At 42.1% G+C, this 20,994-nt stretch overlaps 1 protein-coding gene across 1 annotated transcript in view; it reads right to left on the bottom strand.

Annotated features, from left to right (window-relative positions):
- Nucleotides 1-14,115, bottom strand: part of LOC139530255 (plasma membrane calcium-transporting ATPase 1-like) — a 28,764-nt gene extending 14,649 nt beyond the window's left edge. Inside the window, exons 1-6 of the mRNA XM_071326489.1 lie at nucleotides 13,702-14,115; nucleotides 9,060-9,499; nucleotides 4,431-4,628; nucleotides 3,435-3,692; nucleotides 3,089-3,214; nucleotides 1,794-2,039 (exon numbers count right to left, since the gene is read on the bottom strand). Coding sequence (XP_071182590.1) covers nucleotides 1,794-2,039; nucleotides 3,089-3,214; nucleotides 3,435-3,692; nucleotides 4,431-4,628; nucleotides 9,060-9,258 — 1,027 coding nt within the window. The 5' untranslated portion in view covers nucleotides 9,259-9,499; nucleotides 13,702-14,115. The remainder of the gene's footprint in view (nucleotides 1-1,793; nucleotides 2,040-3,088; nucleotides 3,215-3,434; nucleotides 3,693-4,430; nucleotides 4,629-9,059; nucleotides 9,500-13,701) is intronic.
- Between the last annotated feature and the right edge of the window lie 6,879 nt (nucleotides 14,116-20,994).

Genomic DNA, 20,994 nt, shown 5'->3' with positions numbered 1-20,994 from the left:
GACTACAGGAAACGGAGGGGTGAGCACGCCCCCATCCACATCGATAGGGCTGTAGTGCAGTGGGTTGAGAGCTTCAAGTTCCTCAGTGTCCACCACTAAGGAATTAACATGGTCCACACACACCCACATAGTTGTGAAGAAGGCACGATCTAAGTGATTACATGATCTAAGTGACTGATAGTTGGTATTCAGCATTCATAAAAGTATGCCTTATTTACTTTGAAGAACTACTAAAATAGTGATTTTGTCCAACAGCATAGGCAACAGCTCAATGGAGATGAGATGTTGACTTGGAATGAAATAATAAAGTCACCAAATAAAACAAATGTAATATACACAACAACTGAACTATTTTATTAAAGTAAAGTATTGTGAAAAAATGAAGGTTAATAAGCAGTAATTGTCATGCCCTGATCTGTTTCACCTGTCCTTGTGCTTGTCTCCACCCCCACCAGGTGTCGCTCATCTTCCCCATTGTCCCCCGGGTACCTATGCCTGTGTTCTCTGTTTGTCTGTTGCCAGTTCGTCTTGTTTGTCAAGTCAACCAGCGTTTTGTCTCAGCTCCTGGTTTCCCCCAGTCTCTCTCTTTCTCGCCCTCTTGGTTTTGACCATTGCCTGTCCTGACTGAGCCCGCCTGCCTGACCACTCTGCCTACCTCTGACCCTGAGTCTGCCTGCCATCCTGTGCCTTTGCCTCACTACTCTGGATTATCGACCTCTGCCTGCCTTGACCTGTCGTTTGCCTGCCCCTGTTGCTGTAATAAACATTGTTACTTCAACACAGTCTGCATTTAGGTCTTACCTGAAACGTGATAGTAATGGGCAGTTACTACCATCATGGGACTTTTATTAATTGTTTTATTCTGTGTTGTTACAGAATTCAACCCACATAATGCATAGTGCATTTACTGTTTAAAAAAATATGGAAACCGAAATAGAAAACCGTGATTACAAAAAATATATAGAACAGAAACGACCTCAAAAAGCACTAAGTGCTCAGCACTAGCTCTCTTGCACTGACTCTATGCACACACACACTTAACTGTACACACTCACACATAATTACACTGACACCCCAACATATACACACACACTATATGCGCCCACACACACACATAACATGCGCACACATGCATGCTTACACCACACAATAGCTGCTGCTAATGTCTATTATCTATCCTGTTGCCTAGTCACTTTACCCCTACCTATATGTACATAGTTACCTCAATTACCTTGTACCCCGGCACATCGACTGGGTACTGGTACTCCCTGTATATAGCCATGTTATTTTCTACTCCCTATGTATATATATATAGCCCTGTTATTTTCTACTCCCTGTATATAGCCATGTTCTTTTTACTCGTTATTGTTATCCGTTATTCCCTGTGTATTTTGTATCTTTATTTTTAACTCTGCATTGTTGGAAAAGTAAGTAAGCATTTCACTGTTAGTCTACACCTGTTGTTTACAAAAGCATGTGACAAATAACATTTTATTTTAATAACCTTGTCTGACACCTTCTATGGTGGCAAATAGCTTTATGTTATGCCACTGGCAAAATGTAACTTAATAGAATCTGTAGGCCCTATAGGATAGCATCATGGAATATCTCATAACACATATTGTTGGACAGGGTTTTTCAAAGCAATTATATTCTACGCTTACTCCTATGATGGTGAGTCTCAACCAAAAGCAAGTAGGCCTATATTTCACAATTAATACAATATAGATGAGGTTAGTTTTACAAATGTTGTGTAACAGATGACTATAAAAGTAGAATCCAGTTCCACATACTTTTCTTGTCCAGTTTGTCCTTCTTGTCCTTCTTGTTCTTCTTTTCTTTCTTCTCTTTCTTTTCCCTCTCTTTCTCCTTCTTCTTCTCCTCCCTTTCCCTCTTTTTCCTTTCCTTCTCTGCTTTTTCCTCCTCATCGTCATCTTCGTCTTCCTCGGCTCCGAGCAGGGTGAAAATGATGCCCGTCTGGGAGTTGACACCTACTGCTGTGATCAATATCTTCCCAGAACCCTCCATGACATGGGTACCTGACGAAAGACAAACATGGACAGTCATTGAGACATGGTCATAGGAACCTGACAAATATAATATCTCCAACTAAAATGGGATAGTAAAAGATGCTTCTTTCTTTTACAAGTAAGGCCATACAAATGCATTTAAATGTTTAACGGATAACATTTTTGTGAGGTGAGCAAGCAAATAACATTTGATTTGATTTTTTTGAAAAGTGAAGAGGGGCATGCGTTAAATATTTAATGACATGTGTATGACCAAACAGTATTTATACAGGAATAGCAAGATCATGCTGTTTCAAGTAGTTGTTAACTTCTAAGCGCTCTTATGAAGATTGATTGACAGTAATAAGATGCCAGGGTAAACAACAAATGAAAACAACAATGGAAAAGCAAAAGGACCCAGTGGTGTAAAGTACTTCAAAGTATTTTTTACTTTACTTCACTATTTATATTTTTGACATCTTTTACTTTTACTTCACTACCTTCCTAAAGAAAAGAATGTACTCTTTACTCCATACATTTTCCCTGACACCCAAAAGTACTCATTGCATTTTGAATGCTTAGCAGGCCAGGAAAATTGTCTAATTCACGTACGTATCAAGAGAACATCTCTGGTCATCCGTATTGCCTCTGATCTGACGGACTCACTAAACACGAATGCTTTGTTTGTAAATGATGTCTGAGTTTTGGAGAGGGCCCCTGGCTATCTGTAATTTAAAAAACAAGAAAATGGTGCAGACTGGTTTGCTTAATATAATGAATTTGAAATTATTTATACTTTTACTTTGATACTTAAGTATATTTTAGCAATTCAATTTACTTTTGATACTTTAGACTTTTACTCAAGTAGTATTTTACTTGAGTCATTTTCTATTAAGGTGTCTTTACTTTCACTCAAGTATGACAATTGGGTACTTTTTCCACCACTGCCACCACCTTAATTCATAGTGGAAAGAACAAACGAAGCGATGCCTCTGGGCGATGCCCAGCTTGATCCAAATTGGACCTGCATCTAGACATCAGCCATATTACATGAAGAGAGGAAGGTTCATCATCATTACCTGACAGCAGCATTGGATCGTTGTCCAAAGTCTTCTTGACATGGTCAGATTCACCGGTGAGAGAGCTTTCATCGATTTTCAAATCATTTCCCTGGATCAATACACCATCAGCAGGAAGAAGGTCACCTGGGAAAAACGTACATACTATACATGAACATCAGACAGTCCAGCTGGGTAAGTTAGCTCATTTAACCCAGATTCAGACAGAGTAGTGGAAAAAGAAGGGTAAGGAAAGTTATATCAAAAGTAGGATTGAAGATGCTCTTTGGTTTTAATGCACACGCGCATATGTAAGCTCTCACGGACACACACACATACACAGGTCACTTTTCCTTCAGGAACATACCGTATTTCACTTGTGCAACGTCGCCGACTACGATCTCAGCCACGTGGACCTGGATGACTTGGCCTCCGCGGACCACCGTAAACTTTTGCTCCTGTTCGATGCGGCTCTGCAGCCCGCGGAACTGCTTCTCTTTACTCCAGTCGTTGAACGCTGTCACCAGGACCACACAGACGACGGACAGGAGGATGGCTGCACCCTCAATCCAGCCCGCGTCTGCCTCCCCCTCATCCTCCACCCCTCCCGCTGCCTTTCCACAATCTGAAAAGAGGGACAGTTGTCAGTATCTGGACATGCTACAAAGAACAGAAGTACAATGCAATCCCTCCAGAATTGTGTTTTTAAGCCTAGGCCTAACCCTAAATCGAGGACAAATGGCTAATTCATTCTGACGACATTGCCAATGTTGTCGTTGGTAGCATGGCCATCTAGTGATTACCCAAGGGGACAGATACAGTGAGTCCCACAGAAAGTAGCCTACAAAAGTAACCTATAATGATTATAAGACAGGAAGTATCACTGTCTTGATCGCAGGAAGTAAAACTGGCTACCCACTATGCCTCTAAAGAGTCCTTTGAAGAATGGGATTATGGATTGATTGATGTGTATCAAGAGTATCAGAGTAAATCCCTGTATGATTATTCAATGGGCAGGATACTCACATTTTGTACCAATTGATATCTCTTTGTGCCAATAAAGCCAGAGACATGAGATCAAACCAAACTTTGTGAGCATCCTCGGGAAGACGCAGCAAAACATCTGAAATTAGATCTAGGCTACTTGTTTTGGCCTCCAATGAATTCCAAAGTATCTGTCCAAGAAACAATTACCAGAAAGTGCACAAACCAGACACGTGGAAATTGCATGACTGCATGCATGAAGTTTACAGGTGCAAAGTAGCAACAATCTGATCATTTGGTATTAGACGGAGTAAATATTCATTATCTGGTGACGAATCAATTAGAATACATTACATTTCAAATGAGAGGAGACACTTACTTTCTCTTTCGGCATCTGGAGGTCTATAAAAAGAAAGGCCTAATGAAATGATGGCTGCCACTTCTAGGATGATTAGTGTCACATCTTGCAATGCTTCCCACACTAATTGAAGAAATGTTTTTGGCTTTTTTGGAGGTATAACGTTTTGTCCAAACTCCTCTTTCCTTCTGGCAATGTCGTCGGCATGGCCTCCTAAACCTAGAGACAAAAGAGGGGAAGGAATAATGAACAACTGTAAGGCATTTGCATGGTCTAGAATTCAAACATTAGCAAATACATGCGTCACTCTCTCCTGGCTGAACTCCCTTTTTAGAGCCATGTAGTGCAGACCTGTGTTTATATTTGTTCTATGTTCACAGACTGAACAGCAGAAACAGAACCTGTCAAGAATGGTAAGCTTGGCTTGTTTTTGGAGGCTTTCGAAGCTGAAGCTTCAGACCTTTGAGGTGGCTCTGCATGGGGGCTGTGTTCATGACAAAAGAGGGCCATGAATATAGCCCATGCAGCGTTACCACAAGGGTCTTCAGCACAGGCATTCGATGTCAACAGCAGGGAATCAATGACTTTCAAACGCACAAGCCCTCATCTGCTCTCAGACAACATACTCAACAGTCGGTTTAAAAGCAGTAGCTCTCAAAATACTGTAGTTCCAGTGAGATGGATCTCAAAACCTTTTTTTACGTTGTGCATGAGATGACGGCAATACCATGCAGAAATTATGCAAATCCCAACAGTGCGTATGGGATCATGTTTATTGATGCACTTGTGAGCTGCAATATTCCAATATCTTTGGTAATATTTTGTCATTTTGCGGACAGAACGTGTCATAAGAAAACCACCCCAATCCACACCAAAACCTTTTTGTTGGACATGTATTCTCGCTGAAAGGATTTCATCGATGAATTCCTCACTGTGACACTGTACTTTTCTGTACATTTAATCATTGACAAAGTTATAAATAACAAATACCTACATTTCCATTATGTGACTCAGCCTCTGCATCTCTGATTCAGAAAGCAAACCAAATGAATCTCTGAGCTATATGGACAGGCAACCCGGCAAAAGACGTCACACAACGAACCATGTTTATCACTCGTATATTCTCAGTCGATCTAACAGAGATGACTAGTGGCTCTATGATAACAACAAATAAAAGAGACAAGAGAAGAAAGCCTTGTGCTAATGTGAGTTACACGTGAACATTGAAGTTACAACTCTGCCCTGAGTGTGTATGTATTTAACGTCCCTAAAAAGTAATGGTCAGAGCCACAAACGATGTGTGTGAAACAGAGACGCTGCTCTCTGCTGTGGCAAACATCTGGATTTAAAAAAAATCATGTCATGTAACATTTAGCAGTTCAAAATGACAAGCATTGCTGTTTGCGGGCACAAAACGTCAATCAAGGAATGAAGAGTAACAAACCGGGAAAGTTCAACTAGTGAGGAGAGATGGTCTGCAATTGATCATATGAGCCGCACAAAACTGGTCTGCACAAAACAATTAAAAGTAACTACCAATTGGATATCACAAAATTGGGGAGAAAAAGGGGTACATATATATATATATATATATATATATATATATATATATATATATATGTGTGTGTGTGTGTTGTTGTTTATGCTCCAGGAGACTAGTAGATGTAATTAAATTAGACTGAACTTTAATTGTAATCAAAGAGTAAGAGTGCAGCTCTTTGAACTAATATCATGAGACATGACCTATCTTGCGTTCCCCCTGGAGAGCTGATGACTCCATTGTTATCACTGCAGTAGGGGTCAAATGGCTGCTTTTGTGACTCCATGTAGCACAGCATTGGCCTTCTCTGACCTGAGTTGGGTTAGTATGCTTATTCCCTCTAAATCCCTCTAAGCAATGCTGCTTCTTCTGACGCTTTAAGGTTAGATTCCAACTCAGGGAAAAACCCCTGCGGTGATTCTTCACCCTATCACTGAATTGCATATTTCTGACTTATCTTAGATTCATTCTGACTATTTTGAGGAGGTGTACTTGTTGCTACGGCGTCTCAAGAAGGACAAACAGTTATATTGCCACTTTTTTCTCATTTTTGAAGCAAAGCTCTTTTAAGGGAGAATGCGAGGCACAGACGTGCACTTCGCCGCGCCGAGTTCTGCCAGGAGCAAACCCAACCTAGTATGCGGGTACCTTTATACTAGCACCTGCCATTTGCATTTTATAGTGCAAAATGTATATGTGTGTCACATGGATTTGTAACTGTACTCATTTTCTTATACCGTCTTAAATTGGGAATCATGTATGCTGCAGGATTGGAAATGTTTTTTTGTAATCTGAGAATCCCATTCAAATCCCATTCCCTAAGAGTTCACCAAAAGGTCATCAAAGGGATTATGCAGAAGGACAATAGAGAAGCAGTACTGAAAGGCTTGTCACAATTTGGCCGGTGTACGCTATGTGTGTGCTTGACTGACAAATTCAGGTATAGATTGGAGCAGAATAGGGCATCATCACAAGCACAGCAGTATCAAAATGGGAAAAGGTTCATGGCCAACATGTTAGCCAAACAACATCTAACATCACATAATTCCATCCACATAGGGATTTATAAAACGGCTTGGTCTGAGTAAAGCTGGTTCCTGTTTCCCAACAGCCTACAACTGGCAAAAACATACATGAAAAAGCCATTATAATTGCTAGTAAATGTGTATCAATGCATATTTCTGAATTATAAAAAAGGATTTTAGTTGTCATGCTTTTAATGCTTATACATGTTTACAAATGAATGTATTAATTGTATGTACAGTGCCAACAGAAAGTATTCACACCCCTTGACAGTCCCCACATGTTGTTGTGTTACAGCCTGAATTTAAAATGGATGCATTTGAGATTTTTGGTCACTGGCCAACACACAATACCCCATAATGTCAAAGTGGAATTATGTGTTTCGAAATTGTACCAATTAACTAAAAATTAAAATCTGAAATGTCTTGAGTCACAATAAGTATTCAACTCCTTTGTTAAGTTCAGGAGTAAAACTTAGCTAAATACGTCACATAATAAGTTGCATGGACTGTCGGCAATAATAGTAACATGATTCTTGAACGACTACCTCATCTCTGTACCCCACACATACAATTATCTGTAAGGTCCCGCAGTCGATCATTGAATTTCAAACACAGATTCAACCTCAAAGAGCAGGGAGGTTTTCAATGCCTCACAAAGAAGGGCACCTATTGGTAGGTGGGTAAAAATAATACCTTTGATCATGGTGAAGTTATTAATTACACTTTGGATGGTGTAGCAATACACCCAGTCACCACAAAGATACAGGCGTCCTTCCTAACTCAGTTGCCGGAAAGGAAGGAAACTGCTCAGGGATTTCACCATGAGGTCAATGGTGATTTTAAAACAGTTTAATGGCTGTGAGAGGAGAAAACTGATGATGGATCAACAACATTGTAGTTGCTCCACAATACTAACTTAATTGACAGAGTGAAAAGAAGGAAGCTTGTGCAGAATAAAATATATGCTGCAAAGCAATTCACTTTAATTCCTTAATACAAAGTGTTGTGTTTAGGGCAAATCCAATACAACACAAGAGTACCACTCTCCATATTTTCAAGCATAATGGTGGCTGCATCATGTAACGGGTATGCTTGTAATCATTAAGGGCTGGAAAGTTTTTCAGGATAAAAAAGAAAACGGAATGCAGCTAAGCACAAGCAAAATCCTAGAGGAGAACCTGGTTCAGTCTGCTTTCCACCAGACACTGGGAGATGAATTCACCTTTCAGCAGGACAATAACCTAGGCCAAACACAAGGCCAAATCTACACTGGAGTTTCTTACCAAGAAGACAGCGAATGTTCCTGAGTGGCCAAGTTACAGTTTTGACTTAAATCTACTTGAAAGTCTATGGCAAGATCTGAAGATATTTGTCTAACAATGATCAACAACCAATTTGAAAGAGCTTGAAAAATGTTGAAAATAATAAAATGGGCAAATGTTGCACAAACCAGGTGGGGAAATCTGTTAGAACCTTACCCAGAGAGACTCACAGCTGTCATCGGTGCTGTGTGAAAAGTGTGAGTTATCCCCATGTGTAGAGAAGTGACAGCCGGGCCCTGCAGAGTGCCGTCCACTCAGAGCCCAAACCGTAGCCCACACCAGTTCCCCTCAATAAACTCAACAAGACATTGTGCTAAAAGGCTTGAGATTGGTGTAGGAGGAGCAACTCATGACAACTCCAATGGAATCAATGCAGTATCTAGAATCATTCTGCATGGCAGTTGTAGATGCCATTTCGAATTGTTCTTGTATTCAAAATGTAACCACAAACTTGTTATTGGGGGGTCGGGTTGAAGTCAATTTAATTTCAGCCACCAGATAAATCGGCAATCAACTCATAAATTGAATACGTCCATTACTTCAATTAGGGGTTTTCAATTTGTAAATTATTACAATTCGTTGCAGAGGGGCCCAACTAAATCTCGCTTAGGGCCCCCAAAAGGCCCAAAAGGCCCCCAAAAGGCCCAAAAGGCTGATTGGAGTTAAGCCTATCCCCAATGAGTAATAGGAGAATTGGTGTGTGAAGGACCAGACCTGAAAAAATAACAAAAATACAAAGCAAGATGCTCAGCAGCATATTTACCAGAAATAGGTGATGTTCTTAGTCTGGTACAGAGTCCTTGGACATCTCCGTAACATTCCTGGATTCTAGTTATTCCCTCAGGTCCCCTGAGTTCCATGAGAGACCGCAGCTCCTTGAGAGAGCAGTTGAAGTCTCCAACATCATGATTGGCCTGTGCATGTCGACCACGCTTTGACCCACGGAACGAGTTGCTGGCCATGTCTCCTCTACAGCGCACCACTCGAGGGTGGTGGAGAGAGGCTTTCCCAAAAAGGCAAGTAAAATCCTCAGAGGCAAAATACGGTGTTTCCCATAAACTGCTGTTATTTCTCAGGGGTGTAGGTTGCTTGACTCCTTAGAGCATGACTTGGACATGTAGAAAGCCATTTTAATTTGATTCCTGTAAGCCCACTCTCTCATCTTGGCTGTTGATGTTGGCTTAAGTCCTCACAAGGCTACATCTGAAAAGACAAAAAAATATTGAGTAAAGGTTTTTCCGTTTATCTCTGAAGTCATTCATGTTGAAATAAGGAACTGGATCCCGCATATGGCTGAAATGCTATCTAGTAATGTCACACTAATAAACAAATACAATGATCCCCAAATCATTTACTTACACTGATAACATACTACAATACGATCAATACATCGTACTGTCAACATACTACAATACGATCAATACATTTGTAGTAAACATTTTACATTGCATTTACATGTTAGTCATTCAGCAGATGCTCTTATCCAGAGCGACTTACATCTGAGTGCATACATCCTCATATTTGTTTTGTACTGGTCCCCCATGGGAATTGAACCCACAACCCTAGCATTGCAACTCTAGCAACTGAGCCACACTGGAACCCTCAGCAACATATGGAATCTGCCTTTTGAAACACACGTCTGTTAAAGTAAATATGGATATGGAGATCTTTAGCAATGTTTATGCCAAGCTTCTGCACAGCCTCTGTATAGAAAAGCTGTTTGAGGAAGAAGTCACCCAGAATTCTACCATGACATGACCATGAAATCATTCCCCTTCTCCTGAAATGATGAGGACATTTTGATGGTCTCTGGTATAGCTCTAGACCTCCCATCTCAGTAAATCAATCAATCATTTGTTTTTTGACTCAATCAACTTGAAGGGAGAGTTCTGTTAGGGGTGAGCCTGTCTGACACTCACACCCACTGGCCAGTACACAAAGTGACAGCCGGCTTTAAACACAAGGCCCTGCGAAGTCTATTTAAGACAGGAAAGGCACAAATTAGTTCAGTTACATAAAAAACTGACACGTTGGCCCTGAAATGATCAGCTTTGGGCAAAGTGTACTTGACTTTGTGTACTTGAAATTTGGAGAGAAACGCTGGAAAAAGGACCCAAAGATGTTGAGGACCTATCTGCTCATCCTTACTGACACATCTAAGCCTAGTGGGGCTAATAATAACACACAGGGTGCAACTAATTGTCGGCACGATGGGTGTGCCTTGCAATGAAAACTGTGACGCCTGAAGACATCGATCCTTGGAGTCGTTTCGGTGGTCGAGAAAGTCTTGTAATTTAACAGCTGATCAGACAGTGTCTGCGTTGGAGGGAGACAAGATTAGCAGGCCCCGACTCAAACACCAGACATCAGGCCTCTCTTATTTGTATCCGCACGGAGCAATAAGAAGTATAACCCCTTCAAGGAATGACACCGTGCAAGCACGGCTAACGAGTGACACTGGACGACACCTTACAGCGGTAGCAGAGAGAACCAGCTTGAGCATTATTAAAGAGACATGACACATTTTCCGTACAACAATTAACACTGACACTCACAATGGATTTTAGAGATTGCTTCTGCGTTGACCAAAAGATTGAGTGTACTTACTAGAAATCCACTCTTTTCATATCGTCATAGCAACAGGAGGTATATGACGGTAACACCACAGGTCCGATTAGGGAAGGCAGTGTCTTTCACAGAACTCCAGAAACATCCCCATAATCCCCCTAGGAGCATCGGCCAGCACTTCTCAGAGGGTATCCAGTTAGTTACCCTTCTCAGGGTTACGTCCAAATTGCAAGTCTTCCTTTGAAAATCAAGGTTTGACCTTCAGTGCACACGCTCAACCGACACAGGCTTCATTAGAGGGAAAAAGGCTCGCTCAATGATTATCTCAGGAAAGCTTCTTCCTTAATCTAATTAGACAATCTGTGGCATCGGTGCGCTCTACCGCCACTGCTTGCCGTCCCTGAGAGAGCCACTAACACTGTGATGGGGAGACACTGTGGAAAAGTGAAGACACAGCCACCCCATATTCTTCACGACCAGTTTCACTACCACTGTCCATTCAGCTCTACTTTGCCTGTGGTGAATGACATCTGTCAAAATGCAGACTAGAGAACAATTAAAGGCACTGAATTAGGAGGAATATCTTACAATCACAACCAGGGAATGTACCGTGTTCTGGAATGTACCCGTCCTTGGTTGAAACCTTTCCAGGTAGACTGAACTTCCTACTCAAGGGAGGCACACTGCCTAGATATCACAGACCACCAGATGTTTTATTCACTTCTGTTTGACACTGAATGGCTATGGAATACAATCTTCTCTTGACAATTTTGATTATATTCTGAGGTCTACTTTATGCCTTCAAGCACAAACAGATGAGCGCTTTCTATTTAATTAAATCAATTGCTACACTAAATACTCTTTCACAGCCTCGACCGGTGAAAGGTTATTTTTTGGTGAAACGTTTTAATTATGTAGATCTCACTACAAGACAAACTAGAGCCATGGAGTTATAACCAAATGGTTCGAGCACATTCTAGCCTAAATAGCCTAGATTAATTGGGCCACAATACAACAACAAACAAAACGTCACAGGGTCACCTGTAACATACAGGAATGGATTAGTTGCATTGCGGCAACCAATTGTTGCGTGCCACGTCATCAACTGTGCAGTTAGGCATCAGATTGCTATATGATAAGATGTGGTAAACGTATGTGTTAAATACCTATCCAGGCGTTGTAAGATCTGGCATCGGTCTGCATTGTAGTCCTGATCTAGTGACACTACAAGTGTAATGATGCCACATCGCGGACCGAAGCTGATTAAGTTATATTCATCAACTCCGGGACACCCTACAACTTCAGGGAGCAAGTCATGAGAAAATGAGTGTCGAATCTAGGCAATAATGTGAACAATATAAAATATGAATATTTCTATAAAAATGACTCACAGGATACAGAGCATTGACCTAAGATATATTTTGTCTGGAAGCATTCTGCTCTTTCATGTCAGGACCTTTATATCAGTTTGGACCTTCCCCCAGGATCTCTGTCTATGGCGTTCTCTGCCTTTGAATTCATACACTGCCCGCAGAAAGAATTCAGCCAAAAACACGTATGGATGTTAGTTGCATTTCAACAGAACGAAAGTAGCCTCATGACCCCGCTGATGAGCATGCATGTTTGTCTCTTCCATCCATTACACGTTTGTCTTTGTGAATCTCAGTTACTACGGAAATGATTGAAAGACCTTGTAAAGGTAAGCACCAAAAAAATGACTCTGTCGTCAATGATCTTTTTCTGTTGTCTTAAAGCTGAATGGAGGCTGGAGAAACACAAATGTGTGTGTGCTTGTGTGTGTGTGTGTGTGTGTGTGTGTGACGTGCGTGCGTGCCTGGATGCAACGTGTGTGATGTGCATTCGTAGTGTGTGCTCTCGGGTTTGTGTGTGTGTGTGTGTGTGTGTGTGCGTTCAAGTATGATGAATTGATCACACTTCAAAGGGAAAAGGGATGAAGAAGTAAAGCTCTCCATAACAACAAAGACAACAGGAGAAAATGAGTCAATGGATTTCTGCTGTAAAGGTCAAAGTTGGGGGGGTTAAGTAATTCATTTGGACAGCTTTCCTTCTCCACTGAGGCCATCAATACTACAACAACAGGCATAATCCTGAAATCTATTTGAAATGATAGTCCTGATGGCACCGCTAATGACTTCAGATCACACATCCCCCCCCTTTGGATAGGGGTTAAATTCTCGCTAGAGCCCATTCTGTCTGCATGCCCCTCTATCTGTATCTCTCTTCTTTATTTGATGACTTCACTACAATAAATAAAGAAAAATACTTAAAAAGACAACAACTCCCACATTGATACGTCATCAAATGGAAATGTTTTGATATTAAATTCCGTAAAAAACAACGTTAAGGTTCACGGAAACACGGTGATTCAAACAGCTCGTGACATGGCAACATTTTAAGCCATGTCATGTTGCTTCCAGTTACATAGATGCTTCATCTTAAAATGGTGGCACCTACCTATCCCCTTGTAAATGCATTCTCAGACAGAGAATATATTAATAACGTCTTATGTGTTGCTACGACACAGTGTGCGTGTGGTGTTAGCGTGACAGAGCAAATAACAAATAATAAAAGGATAAATAAACAATTGGTATAGCTTTTAAAATTCAATTCTAAATACAAAAAGCTCCCACAACTGGTAATGCAAATGTCTTATTTTGACCAACAAAAAGGGAATAATTTCAGAATTCTACAAAAAAATATAATTCTAATAAAATGATCTGCAAATCCAATGAGATCCAAGAAACCACCCAAGAGCCCACAAATGATTGTTTATGTTGGTTTGATATGATAGTTCATGTCAAGGCGGAGTCACTTACAGGTGAGTCACAGAGGGGGCCGCCGGTGGGGCAGGGCTCGTGTGCAGAGGTGAAGAGAAGCCGCCATGTCAGAAACATCCAGAAGAGCCCTGTCTATCTGTCCATCAACGGTCCCACACACGAATGGAGCCCGGTCCTGCTGCCCAGCTTCATCCTTTGCCAGCCCTCTCTTGCACGACGACAGCACGCAAGCGGCGCTTAACTCCGATTGCTCCGTCTCAGGGACAGTAGAGAGCACGACCTCACCGAAACAGGATTAGCTATAAATAGGCATGCATATCCGTCCAGGGGCGGCTGCCTGGCAGTGGCTCAGTCTTTGCCTGTGTGGTACTCTGTAGCACTAGAGCGCTAAACACTTGTGGAGTAAACTACTAAACCTGTGTACCCTCACTCAACCCCACCCTACTTCACCCACCAGACATTGGGTTAGCTATAGCTCCAAGGGATTTAGGGAGTGATGGGCAGGGGATTATGTTAATCAGACTCCTTTCCCGTCCCCTTTGTTCTACAGAGTCCTGCCTCTCACTATGCCCCCAACTCCCCAATTAAGAGATCAAGCCAAGTATCCCATGATCAAGGCCTCATTTCACCTCACTACTGCTGTGTTTTACACATACTGAAATGCAGTGCACATATCGCACATGCATGCACACACCCTCCCGTGCACAGATGCCCACATTCAGAGGAGGATTAAACTACACTGCACCTACACACATGCACACACAGCCAGATTACAGACGCACATATACACACGACACAGAAGGATTATACACAAATGCACACACCCACACATACACTGCAGCTAGACAGCAGGATTAGAGGCACACACAAGTACACACACAGAAAGAGACAGACAGAGAGAGAGATTACAATGCAGTTCAGACCCGGTTGCCTCTGCAGAATGTGCAGATCTGATATGTAGGGCAGCAGAGGAAGAGGACATTATTTAATGCAATCTCTCCAAATAATATGATACCCTCCCTGCCAGTGACACTGTTTGAAAGCTACCCTAACTTGACATTCGGCCAGGGCAACCACAAAGAGTGATGAGCCATTGAAAAGCATAGCGACCAGGCTGCGTTTCTCTACCATGTCAGCTTCTTTCTGAGAGGATTGTTTGTTGCTTGTGGCTCCTAGGTATTCGATCCTTTAGACAAAGGGCAATTCCACAGTAACGGAATGCCGCTTTGACTCCGTTTTTCACTTGAAAATGCATACCAAACAAAAAACATTGATTTCAAAGATCAACAAACCATACAAGGACTACTTTTTGTACAAAAACTAATTTAGTGGAAGAACTGTCCAGATGCAAACTTTGGTAACATCATTTTTATGTGACCACGTTTTCCAAAAACGTTAAATACCTGCTCCGAATTCTGATTAGATGATATCTGCATAAAGAATGGGGTATCAGCTATGGCATGGCACCTTGAGTTTGAAAAAAATCTCTTTCGGTTATTGAACTACAGCAAGTGAAGTAGATTTACACCTGATAACTGAGTTACGGTAACAGATTTACATCATGGGTCCCTGATCTCTACTACACAGAAATGCATAATTATGGATACGAATGTCATTCTCCTCATGTTTCACATGTTTGGACATCAAAGCGCAGCACAGTAGAGTACAGCACAGTACAATACAGCACAGCAGGGTACAGTACAGTGCTGTACAGTACAGTACTCAGTACTGTATTGTACTTGTTTTGTACTGTACTGCGCTACCCAAACTTGTGAAACAAATGTCTATGATAGGTTCAGATTTGGTAACGGAATTATGAGTTTTAATCACTTCATTATTAATAATCAAAATTGATATAAATTAAATCACTATGACTAATTGATAGGTCTTCCATTACTTGTTACTTCTATGAACTTTTATTATCCTTCCTCCTCATGCAGTTTTGATAACAGAATCACAAGCAACAAGGCAATATTCCTTAAACTTACAGACGGTAAACAATTTCTCCAAAACAACATTTTGATATCTTGGCAGGGGTCTTTATGTCAACATTATTGTGTTTTGATGTATTTCTGATACCTTTTAAGACTTTTTCTGGTAGATGTTTTCTAAGACACCGTTTCCGTCCGTTCAGCTTAATCATTTTGAAAATGGAAAATGGTTGAAAGATGTAACTTTATTCAGGGAACAGTAGTTATATTCATAACTGTAGGTTTCCTTTCAGTCGGTCACTCAGTATAACATACGATGGGGAAATACAATCCCACACCAGGCCGGCTTAGACGGTACCAATCTAGGAGGCCCATGGCAGCCCAAGCACACACAGGTTCCACTGGCTCCTCCACCTTTTTCCCTAATACTTACCGAGAAGCCTGAACTGTCAGACCCCTATATAGGTAACCAGAACCTGCTGCAAATTGGCTATGCGCCCTGACCATAGAGTCCAAGTCCATAGACCCCACAGTTCCAAGAACAATACTTACCTTGAGAGTCTGAAATGTCAGAACTCGTACAAGGAACCCCAAGTCTAAAACAACAGAACACCTGTCGTGACTTAGTAAAGCACGCACGCGCACTGCATAGCATCGATCAGAGTCGGGGAATTATGGTAACCCGGGTTAAATGCGCAACCTGCACAGTGGTCTAAGGCACTGCATCGCAGTGCTAGCTGTGCCACTAGAGATTCTGGGTTCGAGTCCAGGCTCTGACGCAGCCGGCCGCGACCGGGAGACCCATGGGGCAGTGCATAATTGGCCCAGCACCGTCCGGGTTAGGGAAGGGCCTGTCCCGAGTCCGTGTGGGAGTTGCAGCGATGAGACAAGACTGTAACTACCAATTGGATACCACAAAATTGGGGAGAAAAAGGGGTAATTTAAAAAAAAATGTATAAATAAAATAATAAATAAAATAAATGCGCAACCTGCGGGCTGCCTAACACCCACTCCTGAACCCAGTAATAAAAACACTATGAGGCACACTGGGAGCAGTTACATCCAAGTGACACAACTGCAGCAAAGATATCACCAATTGTCATACTCCTGCAAAATGCCCAAGCAGCTGCCACACCCCTAGTGGAGTGAGAACCCTTGTCCTTTGCTTTCATACCCCAGGGAGATCCAATGAGAAATACACTGCTTAGAAAGAGCCCTACCCCTAGCTAGATTAGTGAAATAGACACAAAGCTGGTCACAAATGCAGATATCCTTGGACCTATCCAAACACGTGCATAAAGCGCGCATCGGACACAGGCCATGCAACATCCGTTGTTCACTGGAACAAATGGAGTAGGTTAGAAAGGGAACAGCTTGAATGCCAGGGACCTGTAAGACATAGGCATAACCTTGGGAGCAAACACTGCATTAGGCCATAGCATCACCTTGGAGTCGTCAGGTGCAAACTCCAAATAGGAAGGGTGTACTGATAGCGCGGAGATCCCTAATGCGTTTGGGCGATGCCAAGGCCATGAGTAGCCCAGTCTTGTAGGAAAGGATCTTCAGGTCCACAGACTCCAATGGTTCAAATAGAGGCTCACACAGTGTCCAGGACCAAATCCAGGTCCTAGGTCGGGGCCATAGGCTTAGACACTGGTCTGAGCCGACGCATGCCTTTCAGGAACCGCCCCACCAGAGGATGAGACCCCAGGGTATTTTCTTTTATTTATTTAACCTTTATTTAAATAGGCAAGTCAGTTAAGAACAAATTCTTATTCACAATGACGGCCTACCCCGCCCGATGCTGGGCCAATTGTGCGCCGCCCTATGGGACTCCCAATCACAGTCGGTTGTGATACAGCCTGGAAGGGTCTGGGGTGACACCTCTAGCACTGGGATGCAGTGCCTTAGAACACGCCGAGATGGCTGCCATATAAACCTTTAATGTGGAAAAAGATTTTTTTTTTTTATGTTCTTGCAAGAACATCAAAATCCACCAAAGAGCTCTGAAAAGGCGTAACTGGTTTAACCTGAGAATGCGCATTTTGTCTTATAAAAGTGGGACTAAACACTTCCCTCTGCAACTGGATCCTGGACTTCCTGACGGGTCGCCCCCAGTCGGTGAGGGTAGGTAGCAACAGGGGACTGCGTGCTCAGTCCCCTCTTGTACTCCCTGTTCAGGCCAGGCACGACTCCAACACCATCATTAAGTTTGCAGACGACACAACAGTGGTAGGCCTGATCACCGACAACGACGAGACAGCCTATAGGGAGGAGGTCTGAGACCTGGCCGGGTGGTGCCCGAATAACAACCTATCCAAAATGTAACCAAGGCTAAGGAGATGAAGGTGGACTATAGGAAAAGGAGGACCGAGCACGCCCCCATTCTCATCGACGGGGCTGTAGTGGAGCAGGTTGAGAGCTTCAAGTGCATTGGTGTTCACATCAACAACAAACTAGAATGGTCCAAACACACCAAGACTAGAGGTCGACCGATTATGATTTTTCAATGCCGATGCCAATACCGATTAATCGGCCGATTTTCCCCCCCGATTTTTTTATTTGTAAAAATGACAATTACAACCATACTGAATTAACACTTTTATTTTAACTTAATATAATACATCAATCAAATCAATTTAGCCTCAAATAAATAATGAAACATGTTCAATTTGATTTAAATAATGCAAAAACAAAGTGTTGGAGAAGAAAGTAAAAGTGCAATATGTGCCATGTAAAAAAGATCACGTTTAAGTTCCTTGCTCAAAACATATGAAAGCTGCTGGTTCCTTTTAACATGAATCTTCAATATTCCCAGGTAAGAAGTTTTAGGTTGAGGTTATTATAGGAATTATAGGACTATTTCTCTCTATGCCATTTGTATTTCATATACCTTTGACTATTGGATGTTCTTACAGGCACTATAGTATTGCCAGTGTAAGAGTATAGCTTCCGTCCCTCTCCTCGCCCCTGCCTGGGCTCGAACCAGGAACACAACAGCCACCCTCGAAGCATCGTTACCCATTGCTCCACAAAAGCCGTGGCACTTGCAGAGCAAGGGGAACAACTACTCCAAGTCTCAGAGCGAGTGACGTTTGAAACGCTATTAGCACGCACCCCGCTATCTAGCTAGCCATTTCACATTGGTTACACCAGCCTAATCTCGGGAGTTGATAGGCTTGAAGTCATAAACAGCTGTCCTATTTTTGTTTCTCCTCGAAACAGGCCTGTAAGGACTTCATAGCTGAGCCAAACAACCTTGTTGGCGAAACTGGCTCATGAGCGAAAGCCACCTGAGCATGTTTCCACCCTAGACAAACAGGACAGCCCTCGTGAGTATCTTTCATTTTCCTAAAAATAGGGCACGGTCAGAGGTTCAAACTCTGCTTTTTGAAATTACTCTTACCACTGGCCATCTTGGCTACACACACAGAGCAGAAAGTAACGTAAACTCACGTAAACTCGTACATCGCCTTGGTCCGTACAATTGCCCTTATTATAGCGCCCCAAAAACGTAACACTTCCAGATCAACTGTAGTGTCAATACCATTGTAAAGCACAATTTCATCCCAACATTATCAATTACATGACCTAAACGCTGCCCGTTTCTGCATAATTCAAGCAGGCAATGAGCCCCGTTGGGTCTTTTTAAAAATGGCGGGTGGGGATGCGAAACTAATGCGTGATAGTGAGAAGGAGAGATGTTGTGTGTGAAAATTGCTTTTTTTCACTCGATCTGTCCAACTTATCGCCTCTAAAATGTAAATAAAACACGATAAAGAGTTTATATAATGTGTCATTACATACCTATTTGAAGGTTTGTGTCGAATTTGAATCGGGTTTTTAGGGCGGTGCTAAAGTGATCTTAGAAGTTGTCACGTTCCTGACCTTATTTCCTTTGTTTAGTCTTTGTTTAGTTGGTCAGGACGTGAGCTGGGTGGGTATAGTCTATGTTATGTGTTTCTATGTGTAGGTTTGTCTATTGGCCTGATATGGTTCTCAATCAGAGGCAGGTGTTTTGCATTGTCTCTGATTGGGAACCATATTAAGGTAGCCTGTTTGCACTGTTGGTTTGTGGGTGATTGTTCCTGTTCGTGTGTTCATGTATTTTGTGTTCCCATGTTCAGGACTGTAGCTTCTTTGGTTTTCGTCTGTTTATTGTTTTTGTTCGTGTTGAAAAGTATTCCAATAAATATGGAAACGTACCACGCTGCGCTTTGGTCCTCCTCTCTTTCCAACGACGAGAGCCGTTACAGAAGTAAACAGCGGCTTTGAGAATGATGATCGCATGCAATGATGACGCAAAAAATGAATAGGTATCCCCCTTACCCCCGTCACTGTCCATTTCTTGTTTTTAAAGTGCTACACCTGGTGTAGAGAGATTGTAAAACAGAAATAGTTGCTTTATGCGTGCTGTACGTTACGACATGACACGTCACGATGTAACGGAGCGTTCGTTTTTTCAACTTTTCTCCAATACTATAGAGCCATTACCATGTCGATCAACGCTTGAATAGAAACCTAGTTCACACCCCCGATTTTGAAGTCAACACAGTCGCTACAGTCCCATTCGTTTTCTTTGTAGCCTCGTGTGAATGTTGCGGTTGCGCACATTTGTACGGAATGGGGTGAGTTTAAGTTTGTGGGGTTTTAGCAAACACAAATTGTACTGAAGCAAGGAGGCATTAGCTACACAAGCAGAGCAGAAAGTAGTTAGCTTTTAGCAAACACAAAAACCGATACCAAGACCCAAACTTGCAACATCTAGGGGGACGAGTACTCTCTCCCCACTAACAGACTAACAGAAGTCAGAGACGAATCCCTTAGTCTTCAAATGCTTCGTAAATTAGTTAGTAAATTGTGTAACACCTACTTCCTTCAGGCGAGCTAAAGAGAGAAGCATTTAGGAAATGGATGCGAGCCCCGGTATTATAGCCAGGAAGGCGTTACTTCCAAGGGCATACTAGGTATTCATTGGCCCATTGGGTGTGATTTCAGTTTTCTTCAGGTGAATATAATTGGTTGTTGACTCCCCATATTGTGTTATACCGAGTGACCGACTGAAAGGGAACTGAAGATGCATGCTTAGTCATTCATTTTTGTTTTTAGGCATGCAGAATTCATGGCCTGCTGGTCAGTGTGGCCTTTTGTTTTAGAGAGAGTATGTCTGTGTACACGAACCATGGTCACATGGGTAAGCAAGCATGTCATTAAATCTAACAGACGCACCTCCCCTACCTTGCCAGTCAACCAATCATTGTCTGTGTATCGGGCATGGCGCTTGTGGAAGCCTAAAGCTGTTGTTAGCTTAGAACTAAGGATTGTTAGCAATTACAAATCTATAGTGTGTCTTTAAGTTAAAGTAAATATTCTGGCACAAAGCTGCAGCACTCATGTCTGC

This window comes from Salvelinus alpinus, chromosome 9 (assembly GCF_045679555.1).
Source record: "Salvelinus alpinus chromosome 9, SLU_Salpinus.1, whole genome shotgun sequence".
Taxonomy (NCBI): domain Eukaryota; kingdom Metazoa; phylum Chordata; class Actinopteri; order Salmoniformes; family Salmonidae; genus Salvelinus; species Salvelinus alpinus.
The sequence above is the reverse complement of the archived record's forward strand: the minus strand, read 5'-3'. Positions and strand labels throughout refer to the sequence as shown.